General features: G+C 38.0%; 2 protein-coding genes across 2 annotated transcripts; one reads left to right on the top strand and one right to left on the bottom strand.

The window, feature by feature from the left end:
• Positions 1-1,838: 1,838 nt before the first annotated feature.
• LOC140141921 (uncharacterized) lies at positions 1,839-2,537 on the top strand. The gene has a single exon (XM_072163806.1). It carries the CDS (start codon positions 1,839-1,841, stop codon positions 2,535-2,537), a length of 699 nt encoding a protein of 232 aa, XP_072019907.1.
• Positions 2,538-4,715: 2,178 nt separating this feature from the next.
• LOC140146500 (A disintegrin and metalloproteinase with thrombospondin motifs 6-like) lies at positions 4,716-10,204 on the bottom strand. Its single transcript, XM_072168369.1, has 5 exons — positions 9,862-10,204; positions 8,817-9,165; positions 7,393-7,581; positions 7,047-7,212; positions 4,716-6,048 (listed from the first exon to the last, which is right to left on the bottom strand). Exons 1-5 carry the CDS (start codon positions 9,924-9,926, stop codon positions 5,918-5,920), a joined length of 900 nt encoding a protein of 299 aa, XP_072024470.1. The 5' UTR covers positions 9,927-10,204; the 3' UTR covers positions 4,716-5,917.
• Positions 10,205-18,240: the final 8,036 nt, after the last annotated feature.

Genomic DNA, 18,240 nt, shown 5'->3' on the forward strand with positions numbered 1-18,240 from the left:
ATAGCATCGTGTGTTTATTCAGGACACATGATCTGCTATCTACTGAAGATAGCATCGTGTGCTTATTCAGGTCACATGATCTGCTATCTACTGAAGATAGCATCGTGTGTTTATTCAGGACACATGATCTGCTATCTACTGAAGATAACATCGCGTGTTTATTCAGGTCACATGATCTGCTATCTACTGAAGATAGCATCGTGTGCTATTCCGGTCACATGATCTGCTATCTACTGAGGATAGCATCGTGTGTTTATTCAGGACACATGATCTGCTATCTACTGAAGATAGCATCGTGTGTCTATTCAGGTCACATGATCTGCTATCTACTGAAGATAGCATCGTGTGCTTATTCAGGTCACATGATCTGCTATCTACTGAAGATAGCATCGTGTGTTTATTCAGGACCCATGATCTGCTATCTACTGAAGATAACATCGCGTGTTTATTCAGGTTACATGATCTGCTATCTACTGAAGATAGCATCGTGTGCTTATTCAGGTCACATGATCTGCTATCTACTGAAGATAACATCGCGTGTTTATTCAGGTCACATGATCTGCTATCTACTGAAGATAGCATCGTGTGCTTATTCAGGTCACATGATCTGCTATCTACTGAAGATAGCATCGTGTGTTTATTCAGGACCCATGATCTGTTATCTACTGAAGATAACATCGCGTGTTTATTCAGGTCACATGATCTGCTATCTACTGAAGATAGCATCGTGTGCTTATTCAGGTCACATGATCTGCTATCTACTGAAGATAGCATCGTGTGTTTATTCAGGACACGTGATCTGCTATCTACTGAAGATAACATCGCGTGTTTATTCAGGTCACATGATCTGCTATCTACTGAAGATAGCATCGTGTGTTTATTCAGGACACGTGATCTGCTATCTACTGAAGATAACATCGCGTGTTTATTCAGGACACGTGATCTGCTATCTACTGAAGATAGCATCGTGTGTTTATTCAGGACACATGATCTGCTATCTACTAAAGATAGCATCGTGTGTTTATTCAGGTCACATGATCTACTATCTACTGAAGATAACATCGCGTGTTTATTCAGGACACATGATCTGCTATCTACTGAAGATAACATCGCGTGTTTATTCAGGTCACATGATCTGCTATCTACTGAAGATAGCATCGTGTGCTTATTCAGGTCACATGCTCTGCTATCTACTGAAGATAGCATCGTGTGTTTAGTCAGGACACATGATCTGCTATCTACTGAAGATAGCATCGTGTGTTTATTCAAGTCACATGATCTACTATCTACTGAAGATAACATCGCGTGTTTATTCAGGTCACATGATCTGCTATCTACTGAAGATATCATCGCGTGTTTATTCAGGTCACATGATCTGCTATCTACTGAAGATAGCATCGTGTGCTTATTCAGGTCACATGATCTGCTATCTACTGAAGATAACATCGCGTGTTTATTCAGGTCACATGATCTGCTATCTACTGAAGATAGCATCGTGTGCTTTTTCAGGTCACATGATCTGCTATCTATTGAAGTGAAGATAGCATCGTGTGTTTATTCAGGTCACATGATCTGCTATCTACTGAAGATAACATCGTGTAGCAGCATGTAGACTGATATTGGACTGTCATATTGACATAAGCTTAAAAAAGTTACCTTTTCAGAGTCTGAGTTGAGCAAAGACGTAGCTTGCGACACCATCACGGCGTCTTCATTCAGCGTAGTGATTACACTCCTCCGGTCAAAGCTTAGCTTAGATCCAAACATCAAGTTCACTACGGAACCTGAACAGGAGGGCAAACTCCCTTTCCTGGGCACCTGTATACACGTCAACGATGATGGTAGCACGAAAGTCCACACACACTGACCAGTACTTGAACTTTGACTCTAACCACCATCTTGAGCATAAACGGTCAGTTGTAAGAACGCTACTGGACAGAGTTGATAAACTTGTTACATCCGAGGACGACAAAGAGCAAGAAAGAAACCATATCAAATCTGCGCTCAAAGCGAATGGATACGAGACTTGGATGCTCAAAACGCCTAAGCCTAAGAAGAAGAAAGATCTCAAAGACACGACCGTCCAAGCGAGAAAGATCAATGTCCCCCTCCCATATGTCAAGGGTCTGTCGGAAAAGCTGACCCACATCTTCCGTGACCACGGGGTCAATGCCTACCACAAGCCGGTCAACACTATAAGATCGTTTCTTGTCCATCGTAAGGACAAAACCCCGGACGCCAATAAATGTGGAGTTATATATAAAATCAGCTGCCCCAAGTGCACGGACACCTATGTTGGAGAGACAGCAAGAGCACTAGCCACTAGGGTTAAAGAACACACTAGAACCACAGGCCCTTTGACAGCAGTTGGTGAACATAAATCCAATCACCAGCATGACATCAGTTTGGACAATGTTGAAGTTATCGGTAGGGAGGACCACTTCTGGAACCGAAAGATCAGAGAAGCCTTAGAGATCAAGACCCAAAGACCTACCACTCAACAGGGATGCCGGATACGACCTGCCCGCCATATATGACGATCTGCTGCCAGGTGACCGGAGGAGTGTAATCACTACGCTGAATGACGCCGTGAAGGTGTCGCAAGCTACGTCTTTGCTCAACTCAGACTCTGAAAAGGTAACTTTTTAAGCTTATAACATCGTGTGTTTATTCAGGTCACATCTAATGAAGATAACACATATATTGAAGACAGCATCGTGTGCTTAGTCGGGTGGGTCACATGATAGGCTATCTGTGAAGATAGCAGCGTAATTTGTTATACTGAACTGTGTCTAACATCTGAACAAAATATGTTTGTCGCCCTCGCCCCTAAATGTAATGCTTCTGCCACCAGTGAAGACGGCGTTGATCATAGATTTTGTATGGTTCGATATTCAACCCCACCTCGCTTTAATCCAGTTCAGTCCACTTTGACTTTCAATCTAGATTTGTATTTTGAAACTAGTTCAAGAGACTTTTAAATCCGTCGCTTTAAAATGGTTGATTATTGGAAAAATACCACAAATCATTATCTTTTCAGAAATACGAATAATATTATTATGGTTTGCCCCTCTTGACACTCACTATACTCACAAATACTCACTCCTTTTAGACTTCCGGGCGATTTTCGCATCCCTCGGTTGCTTAGTTCTTAATAGTGGATTAGTGGCTGAACCCGTGGGAAAAGTGGATCCCAATGGTCATTCTGAAGAAGCCATCATCCAAGATGGCGAAAGTCTCAAGAACAGTGAATGTTTTTGAATTTGTCAACCAGAAATCTAGTCAATTTTGATCTACAATTCTATATACAAACATGACAAATGCACCTATTTCATGACAGTGTATTCATTGTGTGGGTTTATAGCCGGGGGCACTTCAATATGAAATGTATATAGGTGTAGGGCTGGCACTTTCGCACTAAGGGGCATTCGGTGAAAGCAAAATGTAAAAAATATGGGGTCATTGGGTGCACGTGACCTTTTTTTAAATATAATCTTTGGGTGAGAGCCGAAACAGCGCCACAGAGACCTCGAAATCGAATTTCTAGTTCTTAATGGCTTCAAATTTCTGTGTTTTTTCCAAGTATATAAGAAAATCAGTGATAAATGGAAGTTGCTGTTCAAATTGAACTTGTAAGGGTCTTTGGGTGACAGGTCAAATGGAAAAATAGTGGTCTTTGGGTTACAGAGCATGTGTTTGTAATAAAAATTCCCTTTAAAAGGGAAGGCCAGCCTCAATGCAGAAGAGGTCTTGTAAATAGTTTGGGCCACCGTGAAAGGCATTTTTTAGGATAACGCTTACATCCATGTTACATGACAGTTCACTAAACCATCAATGGTGAGAACATGCACAGTGACACTGAAACAACAAAAAACATTAATTCCTATAACTCCTGTCAACTCTTTAATTCATTACTCCAAATTGTTCTGTATTTTTGTCTTTACCGCTTTTTACCCATGCTTATTATTAAAATCAAGAAATACACTGCAGTTGTTAGTTAATTCGCTATGTTAACTCAACTTACATGCACATTTTATTTTAAAATAATTTTATATTATTTCGCAATGTATAGTTTACTATAAAGTAGATAGTGGCAAGCACATGATAAAGAACTGATCATTCACTACAATCTTCACTTTTAAACTGTATTTTTTGAATGTGTTGATTGTTAGTCCGAAACTCCTGCAAAGCTATGGACATGGCATCTAACCTACTCCATTCTGTAATAGTCTGCATTGTGTGTTTTCTCAGTCTTCAATCATTTTGTTGATTGTAATTTTATGAATCAAATAAAAAAGATAGAAATTGGCCTCACTTTAGTTATGTGTCATTTTACAGTATTTATAATTTATAAAGTAAGACAATAATTTATTTATTTTCTATAAGTGCATGTCAAAATATGGGATATATTGTTCAATATTATAGCTAGCCCCTAAAAACTTTATTTTCAATCGGATTTTTCCCGTTGAAAAGACAAAACTGATGTTAAAGATAGCAATAATATCATCAATAACATTTTGAGTCAATTTTATCCATAAAACGATACAGGATAGGATAGATAATTACTTTGACTTCAATGTGGTCCATATAATGAAGATTTTGATTCTACAACACTATTAGATCTGTTATCAACATATCAATTATGCACTCACAGGCAACCAAACATCATGCTATGCTCAGTAGTCCACTGATATGACCTCGTGATCATTCCCCGCTTTGACCATGTCATTTTTTGATATGCTGATTGCTGAACAAGTTTATGTTTATATGTGTAGGCCTAACCTATGATAACTTTTTAAGTCATAATTAATTCAAACATAACTTTGGCAATACTCAATCGTTTTCGTTCGATGAAACGGCAAAACATACTTTCTTTTCCTTGCAAATCGAATTAGCAGACATCAAAAACATTTCCACCACGAGAAGTAAAAAAATAATTCATACCAATAGAAGAAGGCTATAATCTTAGCTAATCTTTAGTGTACACAAACCCCATCTCAGAATTAGGTACCAGCCCTATGGGCTGGCGAAAACGTATGGGGATTTTGGGTGATAGCGATGCTGAAAAAGGGGGTCTTAACAGCCCTACATACGTGTCACCTCCAAAGTTGGAGTGCCCCGAAAGTTATAGTTACTGTAACAGTAAATATTCTAGCAAAAGTGCAACACATGACACGATGGGGAATAAGCCCCATCGGCGTTGTTAATTCCGTTTTTTGCTGAGCAGTGTTTTGGGACACTTTGAATTCTGACCTATCGGGGAAATTGTATTGTATTAATTATTATTCATTCATTTATTATTGTAGCCTAATGTTATCATATGATTTTAAACAATTTATTTATGAAATAAACATGTTTTTATCATTATTATTATTATTATTTTTATTTTAGTCAAACATGTTAAATAATATTAGCCTATGTACGCACAAAATACGATTTTTCCGATAGGTCAGAGGGCAAAGTGTTCCAAAACTACAAACACTGTCCCACAATGCATTGGAAATTTAAATGCGATTTGCCTTATAGACTTGACGGATCTTGGACCGCCCTTTAATCAGGAAGGATCGTTATTTCAAAAGGTTGTTAATCCGAATGTTAATTTCTCTGAAGGATTATTACTCCGAATTATACTATAGTCAATACCCCCCGGTTCGTAACTCCGAAGGTTCAATACTCAGGTGAAATTCGGAGTATTGATCCCTCGGAGTAAAGAATCTTGTTCTAAATTCGGAGTATTAACAAATAACGAACCTTATCATGTTGTTGTAGTTTCGGAGTAATGACCCTTCGGAGTAACGAACTTTCGGAATAATGAATCTTCGGAATAGTGAACCTTTGGAATAATGGTTCTTCGGAATAACGAATTATTTTATAGCAGCATTATATTCTTTTCAGTTCATCCAGTTTATCATCTACATCAAGACATGAATACGTAGCTAGCCCGTGCTCGACACGATACACAGCACATCTTGTGGTAAAAGTCGTGACTACAAAGGCGAAACTTTAACACTAGCCTGCAATATTGTGCTGACGGGTCGTCATAACATACTGTGAAGAAATACAAATACAAATAATAAATAAGTACAAGTCATGGATAATGTCTCCAGACTTATGCTGAGATTGTCACGAATTTGCACGAACGAAAAAAGAAATAAATGTCGCGAAACATTGGGCAACAGAAAAAAGCATGAAACGACGACATAGCAATAACAAATAAATAATACTGAATAAATACACTAAGCACAACTTGTCAGACCATTGTCATCATGCAACCATTAATAACTAATTTGACCTGAAATTTTTGACCTGAATTATAATTATGCTGAGTAAAATGCGTTTTGCTTGGAATGTCAAGAATTCTCACCAGAAGTGAAAACCAAAATGAGATGAATAAAAAAAAAAAATAATAATAATAAACATTTAGGCCTGAAAATGATGGCATCATGGTATTAACTAAACGCATGTCATGGCTATAAAATAATGAACGGTTGATGTAGAAAAGGGGAGAATTGTCAATTAGCGGAGCCAAAATCGCCCATTGCTGCAAAATCATGACAATTGTTAAAAAAATAAATAACGGCATGCCAATAATAATAATAATAATAATAATAAATACGCATACGCCATAACTGCATTAAAGAAAAAGCGCTCTCAGCTGAAACGTTTACAAATTTCCACAAAACGATAGTATTTCGATAAAAACAATACTACACAGTGCCGTGTGTCGATCTACCGACAGTCTATAGGGAAAAACATTGAGTTGAGTTACCCGCCCCAACACAGTGGTGGATCTATAAAATTTTCCTTGGGGTCATGGAGGAGGTGAATTTATGGAGGGGTGCAGAAATCCCAATAGCAATACAGAAACGGTGCCTGGACATTTCCGCGATTTCTCATTGGACTGGAGGGCAAGTAAATCTGATTTTAGTTGCACGTCCTCCAGCCCCACGACTTGGTGAAATTCACGCGTGCAAACCCTAACCCACCCACCCACCCACCCACCCGAGCGCTAAGCCATTGCCCCACCCCCTCAGAATGAAACCTACCCGGTTGGTTATCTCCACTCCCTTCCTCACAAGATCCTTGACAGGTCTGCCTGTCATGTGGTCGTAATCTTTGCGGGCAATATGAGGGTATCACTCGATGACCAGTATACGTTGATATACACGATATGCGACGGATTTGACGCCCACGTCCACAGTAAGAGGAGCACTGTAATCAGACAGGTTAAAGAATCAAAGAATGAATTAATCACAGAAATGAAAAAAAAAAAAACGAAGAGTGAAAGAATCTTTGACAAACCCATGCGGGTTGCATTTCTTCATAAAATCATAAGAACTCCAAAATGTTGGTTTCTCATTTTATTGTGGAAATCTATAGGCTACATGTTACCTTGCTCCAATCGCCAACCTCCCATGTCATATGACGACATGGTCCATTGTCGCACATCCCTACCACTGGAGGACGTGGTTTATTAAAACACATGAATGGCGAGAAAACCATTGGTTTTTCTGTATCGGAACCACTCATACATCGGATCTCTCGTGTCCTCAAACCCATTCCTCCACACCACGGATCACACTAAGATTTAAACAAAAGGATGAAATATTTATCTTCCTCCTCGTCAAAATTATGTCATCTTCATCATCACAATCCCATATCATCTTCGTCATCCTCGTCGTCATTGTTATTATCATGCATCGTCAACAGCAACAGCATCGTCCTCGTCATTATCATCATCGTTATAATCAGCAACAGCATTGTTATTGTCTAGTCCAACGAGTAGGACCTTTTTTCTTAGTTACCAGACTATACTCGGCTCAGACTACTCACTATCTCACATGGCGCAAGTAAGACGAATCGCCAAAGTCCAGTGAGCGCGCCGCACAGTGTCATCGACCCTATATCTTCATGGCAGGAATCGCCATGGTAGGTTGAATGAATCCACACCCACGATTAGCCATTTGGTTCAAACCTTTAAAGCTCTTTAGAACTAATAATTAGTCGAGGGACATAACTAAGGCTACTCACAATACCGGGTAATTGATCTTGGTTGTGCGTGAATAAGCTTGTATACCCCATTGAGGTCAATGGTCATCGACTTTATACTGCCTACAGTGAGTGCAGCTGTACTACACGCTGTAGTCTATACAGGGTATTACAGGACCAACGCAATATAAAATGGTCAGATTTTGAGTTCAAAGCGCACGGCCAATTTTCAAAGCGCATTCTAGCGACTATCATATCTGTTCAACACGTATTTTCAGGTGTATGAGACCACATCTGGTTTCTTGAGAAAAATTCATTTGCGGGAGATATTCATCAATTTCTAACCCAGTATTCGAAGATTTTCGTCTGATATCAAAATCGTGCATAGCAATTCACGTGTATCGATCCCGTGTATTCATTTTAGTGTCCCTGCTCCACCAAATAATTATTAGCCAGGCGGTGTCGGTGTGCGCCGCCCGAAGGGCGGTTGTGGATTTTCGTGTGGTTAATCTTTCTTGAGCGATCAGAGTCTGAGTATAGTTTATAACTGAGAAAAAACAGGTCCTACTCGTCGGACTATTCTCGTCATCAGCAGCATCGTCCTCGTCAGCAGTCAGCAGCATCGTCCTCGTCGATGTCATTGTCATCATCATCAGCAGCAGCATCGTCGTCATCATCATGACTTTTGTGCATATAGTAAATTGCTTCGAGGTAATTATTCATCATACACTTCATAAGGACCTTTATTATTTCAAACAATGTATTTTATACCCTGAAACGTACCTGTGACCATTTTTCAGGAACCCATTCAGGGGTAGCATACGTACCTGTGACCATTCTTCAGGAACCCATTCCGGTGTACACAAAGGTGTATCACACGTTTCTTTATCTATGACTTTCTTCTCCCTGCAGTGTGCATCATCGGTGATTAACACATACCACGTCATATTTCCGTTGTCTATCTGGATCAATTCGTCAGCAGGATAATAATATACATCATTCTGGCTGATATCATTTCGAGTACATTTTACCGTTCTGTATCGATAACTCGCTCCACAAGTTGAAGAACACTGTGACCAATCACCCACGTACCATTGAAAATACAGCATCCATGATTCCCATAGCTGGTACTCGTCCTCTATTGGATCACCCAAGAAATTATTATAGTCAGGTTCTCTGCATGTGTGCGAGATAAATTATATTTTTTTAAATCACATCATGCAGTTAAATGTGTGATTTGCATAAGAATAGATTTCTATTTAAATGTTAGTTTTAATAGTCCCCTATTCACATTGTCCCCTGCTAATTTTGAGCCAAACAAATGAGGTAAAAAATTGCTGTTTCATTCTAGTGCCTTCAATGCGTGTATTAACTCGCCGATCGTATTATTATCATGTTTTTTTGCATAGCTTCACATGGGACGAACAAACAAGACGTAAGACGAATAGCGATATATGCACACAATAGTTTATACGTCAAGACGTAAGACGAATAACGATATGCACACAGTTTATACGTCACTGATTCAATAATGCACATGCATGCGGTGTGTTTAGCCACCACACAATCGGTGAACTTGGAATAAAACCGGAGATTTAACTTAAATTTTACTGTAATTAGAGCACTTCAGATTTAGTCTTTCACGAGGTATTTTAGTACACTATTGGGCATTACGAATTACGATCATGCAACAGCCCGGCAAAAAGTAGACATTCGACAAAAATTGAGGGCGTCGCTGTGGAACAAATAACTTTAAACGGAACAATAAAACAAGTTAAAACAGCTGTTTAGCCCGTCTGTTTAGTTAGTATTAGTAGTTAGTAGTAGAACTAGTAGGCGAGGCCTATAAAATAGGCCTAAATTGCTTCTTACCCAGACCCACTTTCTGCAAGTACGTGTTCTAAAATAACCAGTGATATCAGTTGGGTGTAATTCATTCTCGTACACGAATCAACTCGGTCATAGCAGCTTCGAAACAATGAAAGGCGTGGATGAACCGAAAATTGTAGGTCTGTGGTAGCGACTCTCCTAAGCAGATATTGTGCGGACCATTGAAAACTCTTGAGGAGCAGGTAACTATTATATTAATCACTCGGCCAGCATATTCATCGAATGAACTAACTGCATTATACCATATACTGTACTTCAATATACCAGATTTGTTGAATGAACGTCAACATTTGGGCTAGCATACAACACGCAAGGACGACGGCAAAAACATGTCAGAGTTTTGGTTTCCTTGGGACCAGGCCAATTTCCTATACAGGGTGATCTAAAAATACCTCATGTTGCATTTTCTTGTTATTTCGAAATTTGATCTCTTCTCTTCTCATGTCTATTTACTCTCATTACTAGCCTTGTCCGTTTGACCTTTTCGTTCTTTTCTTTCAATTTATTTTTATTTTTCATTTCTTTTCAAGTAGTATTCCTTTTTGTTTTCCCAACTTGATGACAAAGTTGAATAGCATTGTATTGGAAAGAACGGCACAAGATTAACTAGAGAGTATACAAAGAAATGAAAAGAAACGGAGAGAAAAAAGGGAATGCAGAAAGTCATTGGGTATATTTCAAAACAGGGTCATCAAACTACACGTTTTCTGAATCATCATGACTAGAGAAACACCCGGGGAGGTCACTCTCACACAAAAGTGCTACCACCCGCGTCCGACCACCTCTGAAATGTACCCTTAATGGCGAATTTTCACATAACCAAATTGCACCCCTTAATGGCGAAACACATGCAAAAACCATACCCTAAATGGCGTCAACTGAAAAATATCTAATTATACCCTTAGTGGTGTAAACAGGGAAATGAGCTAATTTGACATGTGTCTTTTCGTTGTTGCAGAACTATAGATACTAAAGAAAACATGCACAAAGGTAACAAGAATCAATTAAAAAGTGGTGATTTTTATCAAATCAGTGCAAACTCACTCAAACAATAATATTGCTAACCCTAAATGTCTAAGGATTTGGCTGAAAAGGACCCCTAAATGGCGATGCCTTCTGTAAAAGTACCCCTTTTTCAAAAAGACGTCGACGACGCTCTGTGGTGAAAAACATGCCCTTTTAGACGCTTTTCTTGGACGCGGGTGCGTAGCAAGTCAAGTAGTGAATGACTCCCCGGGAGAAACACATTGTTTGTATGTATTTTAACAAGATCCGAATAAGTTTGAAATCTGTGTTAAAGTCCAACAACCTTTTTCCACGAAATAAGGGTGCTGTTGAAATGCCTTCTCAGCTTATAATGAGCGCAAAAGCTATAGGCTTACTGCATCTTTGCCAAATACATTACATTTAAGATGATTTGCATAATGGTTGCGGCAATTCATTACAATGTAGACAATACAATTCAGCCTGTCACTCTTGACCACCCTGTATGTCAGCTGTAGGCGGCTGTTATGACAAGTATGATTTCATTTACTGTAAGCTGACCTTTAACTGTCTCCGTGGTTCAAAGTAGATTAAATTTCTCATTTTTATCTTATACATGAGTAATTGGCAATTTTTTCTGGGAAAATCATAGAGCGGAAACCACTCTTTCAAACTTAAGCGGGAATATAAGAGTTTATTTATAAAGGAATTTACTCTTGTTCGAGTAATATATCACATTGGCTTAGGAAGATTTTCAACATTGGAGGGTTGAAAATTTTGTGGGCCACACTGAAGTGCGCGAGGGGTTTCCCCGTCGCAGTAAAAAAAATTTGCAAAATCGCCAAAGACCCATTTTCCCTCTATTTTATCACAATTTTTTAACTTCACCTAGGATTATTATTATCCAGCTAGCCCCGCAGTTGCTCGCACCGAAATTATTGAGGGGCTGAGCACCCCCCAAGCCCACCGGTTCCTAAGCCTATGCATCATACTTAAAAGGATGGGTGTGTGGGTAAGCATTTTTTGGCATGTAGAAAGAGGGGACAAGCTATTTCTGGCAGGTCGAAAGGGGGGGGCGAGCGATTTTTGGCACAGGTGTTTTGGGCAACGTTTTTATATTATGCCCTAAAATGGTGTGCTTATAGGAGGCTTCTAATTCATTAATTCAGGTTTAAAGTTAAGAAAAGTAAAAAGCAGTGTGAACCGGTTTTGGTTCTAAAAAATCATTTTCTTGTCTAGAACATTTTTTTAGTTTTACTTAGAACCCTTTTAAGGTTCCATAAAAGTTCTTCAAGCTAATAAGATTCTACAAAGAGCCGAAAACGGTTCACACTGTACTCAGCTTAACGATGAGTCTTTGAATCAATTAATTAGAAATTCCCTACACTGTTAGAACAACACTAATCGGTCAACCGTGTTTAAAAATTAAAATTATCCGCCTCTACTCTTTTCACCCCGACCCCTTCTTCACTCCTTCACGTGCCCCTGGCTTTTAAATGGATATTCGTGATATTATCATGGATGATATTATGAAACCCATTTGACTTTATTGAATAGGCCTATAACCATGATATCAACATATACTGCGAAATAGTTTTTTGTGATTGGCAGCAAATTTTCCGGTTATCCCGTAATTTGTTGTTTTAACGGGATACCGGAAAATTAGCTGCCAGTGGTTTCCCCGTACTTTTACGGAAACCAGTAAAATTACGGAATTTAATTTTACTTTCAGTGTGTATAAGCAGGATTAAGTGGGAGTTAGTGATACACGTGGTTTGTAGTATTACATGTAGATGTGTGGGTGAGACTGGAGGTAGGTAGGTGGTTCCAATCACAAAAAGCTGTTTTGATTACGGCTGGTTCCCGTAAAATTACGGGAAATTTCGAAATACGGGCGTCCGTTAATTTATGGCCATTTTTTACAGTGTACCTCTCACTCAAGTGCATGGGGCGCTTGCGCTTGACTTTCTTTTGATCACTTAGGCCTATTGACAGCAGCCTAACTGATAAATTTGGTCTTGAACAAAAGGTGCCCCTCGATGAATAGTTTGTCGGCAAATCAAATCGGCACAAAGGAACAATGCGTTACGTAATCTATTGCTTCTCCATGTTATAAGCTCCTTGTATCAGACTGTGAATAAATACAGATGTGTACGGTCAATAACGGTTGAAGACGTCACTTAATTTCTTTAATATGAAAACAAATATTTCACATGGATTGTCTATAAGACCCGGAAAATAATGGACTGATATGCTATACCCGACCAATTTCATTTTTTCTTCAAAGTTTTTCGCTTCCAGATTATTAAAAAATAGTTGAAGTATTAAATCTACTTAGTTGGCAACCGGCTTAATTTCGTTGACATTCATAGCTCGCTCGGTTCCTGAGATAATAGAAATTTTTTTCGGAAATCCTCGATATATAATTAAAATGGTATAAAATAATTATTGCAAAAAGGAATCTTAATTATTTTTGGTATATTTTGTTAAATTATAGTGTCCATTTTAAGTATAAAAATTATATTTGTTTTTTTGTACTTTGTCAATTGTAATAAGAATATAAGAATTTTTTTTGGGAAAATCTCCAAAATTGGGAAAATATGACATTTTAAAGAAAATAATAAAAATATAAAATTCGAAAAATGAATACAATTTTTGATGATTTGTAAGTCACGTGACACCCTCTTTAAAGTGGTATTCTTATACATATTTGGGCTGAAACATGGATTTCTGGAGACGGGAGTAAAATTGTTTTGTTGCAAAAACTTTGCAAGTAAGGCACGCAAGACTTTAAGGCAATAGAGTATCTGACCAGACTATTCGCAAAAGGCTTCATGAATCTGATCTCCGAGCTCACAAGCCTGCCAGGAAGCATAAAATGACCCACTTCATCGTCTTGTCCGTCTTCGCTGTCTTCGTTTTGCAGATTGCTGCATTGATGGTGGTGGAAGCGTGATGATATGGGTGGGAATATCGATAACAGTAAAGACCAGACTGGTAGTAGTCAACGGAAATCTCAATGCAATCAACTATGGAGCTGACATCCTTCAGCCAGTCGCAGTCCCATTTCTGCTAATGCTGTTGTGAACGCATGTGTTCTTTACTTGTTACTGAATTTAGGTAAGTGTCGATTGTTTTAATGAAACAGTGTGATATTCCTTAATACTCATGTTTACTGATGCAAACGGTGCAGACAATGGCAGATTTGGCACATTTTGTTTGAGACCTACTTGTCTTTCAAAGACAGTTACTCAACCATGGAATAAGTTATGGTCACACCTTTGGTGTCATTTTTGACAGGAAAGAACAATGTTTGTATTGATATGAAACAATATGGAATTTCTAATATATCTGATATTGCCGTTTTGGAAAGTTTCCAAACTTTTTTTGAGAAGTTATATCATGATATAGGGTCATGGTAAACTAAACTCCTAGTAAAATATAGTATTGTAGTGTTGCAGTATCGCATAGTGTTATAATACAGTGTTACAATATCGTATAGTATTATAATACAGTGTTACAGTATCGCATAGTGTTATAATACAGTGTTGCAGTATCGCATAGTGTTATAATACAGTGTTGTAGTGTTGTAGTATCGCATAGTGTTATAATACAGTGTTGCAGTATCGCATAGTGTTATAATACAGTGTTGTAGTATTGCAGTATTATATAGTGTTACAGTATCGAATAGTGTTATAATACAGTGTTGTTGTAGTATCGTATAGTGTTATAATACAGTGTCATAGTGTTGTAGTATCGTATAGTGTTATAATACAGTGTTGCCCCAGCAAACACACAAACGTTTTAAAAACGTTTTAAATAAGTTATATTTTGGCTTTTGGTTTAGGTAAAAACGTTTTAATAACATTAAAATGTCGGGTTATATAAAGGTCATGATAACGTTTTACAACGTTTTGTATGAAAACACACTACAACAATATTTTTAAATGTTTTCAAAACATGTTATTGTAAACTATTTTTGCAAACATTTTTGCCAAATATTGTGTCAATACTTAAATAACATAGTATGTTAAAATATTTGAACCCAACAAACACAGAAATGTTTTTAAAATGTTTTTTTCAAAACCTTTTAATAACATTTAAATGTCGGGTTATATAAAGGTCATGAAAACGTTTTTAAACCGTTATTTAAAATATTTTGGGCAAACATTTTTCGCAAAATATTTTTTCAACTCCCCAAAATAACATTCTGTTTAGAATGTTTTGTATCAAGTTTTCAAGAATATTTTTGGAATGTTATTAAAACGTTTTTATACCCTTTATATAACCCGACATTTAAACGTTTTCTGTAAAACATTTTTGTTTGCTGAGCAATAGATTATCAAAAATGTTTTTAAGGTTATGAAAACGTTTTATACTCTTAATATACCCTTTATATAACCCGACATTTAAACGTTTTCTGACAACCTTTTATAACCTATTGCGAATGATGTCGAAAACGTTTTGTGTTTGCTGGGGCAGTATCGCATAGTGTTAACTTATAATACAGTGTTGTAGTGTTGCAGTATCGCATAGTGTTATAATACAGTGTTGTAGTGTTGCAGTATCGCATAGTGTTATAATACAGTGTTGCAGTATCGCATAGTGTTATAATACAGTGTTGTAGTGTTGCAGCATCGTATAGTGTTATAATACAGTGTTGCAGTATCGCATAGTGTTATAATATTTATTTTTTTATTTATTTATTACACTTTATCACTGGTATATACAATAATTATAATATAATATCAAAATATATTGCACATGAATATTCAAAAGTACATAAAAAAAAAAAGGAAGTATAGATAAAATTTTGCACCAGTGAAAGGCAAGGACTAACAGGTGCAAAGCACCTCTAGGACAGTCCTACCAAGGATCAAAACAATGAGGACACCCCCCTCCCAAAAAATTTGGAAAAAAACCCTACACAAGCCTACAACCAGAACACTGGCAACATGTAACCCAAGAGCATGTGTTGTAAGGATCAAAACTCTCCTCTAGTTTGTTCTTGTACCACTCAGAGAGCTGGCTCTTACAAGAGGACATGTTTACAGTGGATCTAATTGTGAGAGGAAGTTGATTCCACAGGGGAACGATACGGTTGAAAAACGATGCCCTGTGAGATTCGGTTTTGCATTGTTTGGGAATCAACAATAGGGGGTCAGCAGATGATCTGGTGGTGGGATAGTTCCAGTAACTGTAACTCGTCGTACCTAGAGTTACAGTTCACTCTATTATTATCTTTTCCACAAATAAGAAACATCACAATATGTGGGCTCATTTTGGGCTCTAAGGATGCAGCTGAGGAACTCTCTCAAGGACAGTTTGGGCATGCACTGACGATTTTAATCCCATTGTACCAGGGTTTGGGCGTGCTTGGATGATTTTAATCCCACTGTACTAGTCTATACTCCCAAAGTTGAGGTAATTGATCAACATTGATCTCATCTTTTGGGTGGGTTAAAAATTCCCAGGGTTGGCAAAACCTGCAATCTTCATGGGAGTAATTTACTTAGTGCAAAAGTGGTCAAAATATTGCTCTGCAAAATGTCTTGATTTTCATGATTTGGATTTATCATATTGAGCAACATTCTACTTGTGATGTTTCTACACTGTGTAGAGAGGGTCTACAGCATCTCTGAGGTAAAACTGACAAATACAAGGTATATTTCTTGATGCTTGAAGTTTAGATTTCTTAAACGTACAGTGCATCCCTATGTACCGCTGCAAGACTTCAGGTCAGTAGATGTCATTATGTTTATGATAAAGACTGAAGTCTTGCTGGCAGGACTAGTGGTGGGACGGTCCTTGAGGGTGGAGTTAAAAAGAACAAAATGGTTAAGATTAAGGTCATAAAGTTCCATTTTGCATCTAAAAAAGAATGTGAGATCAAGGATTTCACGTCTAAAAGACAAAGGAAGGAGGTTTAATTTAGTTAACCTCTCACGATAGTCTAAATCAGGGTAATGTAGAGTATAGTTTGTTGCTCTCCTCTGGATGCCTTCAATTAATCGAAGATTACGTTTTGATGTACCACTTCAGAGAGAGCTGGCATACTCCACATCACTCCTGACCAGTGCAGTAAAAAGTGTCCTTGTCACCCTTTCGGGAGCATTAAAACCTACTGCACGTTTTATCATACCCAACTTTTTATTGCACTTGTTGACAACACGTCTTACATGGTCATTCTATACAAGACTAGATGAAATATCAGTACCAAGATCCTTGATAGAATCAGTTCTAGATAAAATATTGTTATTCATACGATAGTCAAATTTCACCATATTTCTTTTTCTGGTGACTGAAATTATTTGGCATTTGGATGGATGGTAATGCATGTCCCATGTGTTGCCCCATTTATAAAGAGAATTGATGTCATCCTGAAGGAGCAAGCAGTCATGTGTACTATGGATTGATCTAAAGCATTTGGAATCATCAGCAAATAACGCAGTTGTGCTGTTTCGGGTACAGTTAGGCATGTCATTGATGTAACACAAAAAAGCACGGGTCCCAAGATGGACCCTTGAGGGACACCGGATAAGACTGGGAGCCAGTCTGAGTTTGAACTATCAATGACTACACTTGGCTCCCTATCAGTCAAGTATGCTTGAAACCAACTAAGAAGATGCGAATGGAACCCAAACTTGAGAATGAGCAATTTGTGAGAGACGCTGTCAAATGCCTTAGAAAAATCCAAGTACAACATGTCTACTTGCCCGGACTCATCCATTATGGAGCTTATTTCATGAAATACTGTTAGAAGCTGCGTGACAGTTGATCTTCCTTTAACAAAACCATGCTGTAAGTGATGAATATGATCTTTAATTTGTGGAAAAACAATATTAAACACAGCTCTTTCCATGATCTTACCACAAATGCACAGCAAGGAAACAGGCCGATAATTTTCCACAAGTTGTTTGTCACCCTTCTTGTAAACAGGCACAACATTAGCTTTTAACCATATACTTGGTAGTTTCCCAGACGAGAGTGAACAATTAAATATGTGACACAGGGGATGGGCAATTTGAGAGGCACATTCTTTCAATAACCTTGGTGATATGCCATCAGGCCCAATAGCTTTTGATGTGTCAAGACTGCTTACCGTTGTTTTATCTTTTCTGTTTCTGTTTCTGTTTCCGGTTTCGGTTTCGGATCTCATTTTTATTTTGAAGTGTTAGCATGGTGCGTGTGAACAATCCTTTTATTCTAGTCTTTTGTTGACTACAGAAAAGTTGAACGAAGATAACTTCTGTTTCGGTTCCGGGAGTTATGTTAATTTCTGACATGAAAAAAGTGAGATGAGAGGGTTGATGCTAATCTAGACAAAAGAAGTGTCTAAATTTTACGGTCGTACATTCGCGATCAATTGTACGGCTT

Source organism: Amphiura filiformis, chromosome 2 (genome assembly GCF_039555335.1).
Source record: "Amphiura filiformis chromosome 2, Afil_fr2py, whole genome shotgun sequence".
Taxonomy (NCBI): Eukaryota; Metazoa; Echinodermata; class Ophiuroidea; order Amphilepidida; family Amphiuridae; genus Amphiura; species Amphiura filiformis.

Bases quoted from the DNA above. Each gene is read 5' to 3' on its own strand.
- LOC140146500 (XM_072168369.1), bottom strand. From the start codon at position 9,926: ATGAATTACACCCAACTGATATCACTGGTTATTTTAGAACACGTACTT. The intron at 7,582-8,816 runs GTACGTATGCTA...TTTAAATCTTAG, and splicing joins TTCCTGAAGAATGGTCACAG to TGTGATCCGTGGTGTGGAGG. The intron at 6,049-7,046 runs GTAGGTTTCATT...ATTTCTTCACAG, and splicing joins GAGTGGAGATAACCAACCGG to TATGTTATGACGACCCGTCA.
- LOC140141921 (XM_072163806.1), top strand. From the start codon at position 1,839: ATGGTAGCACGAAAGTCCACACACACTGACCAGTACTTGAACTTTGAC.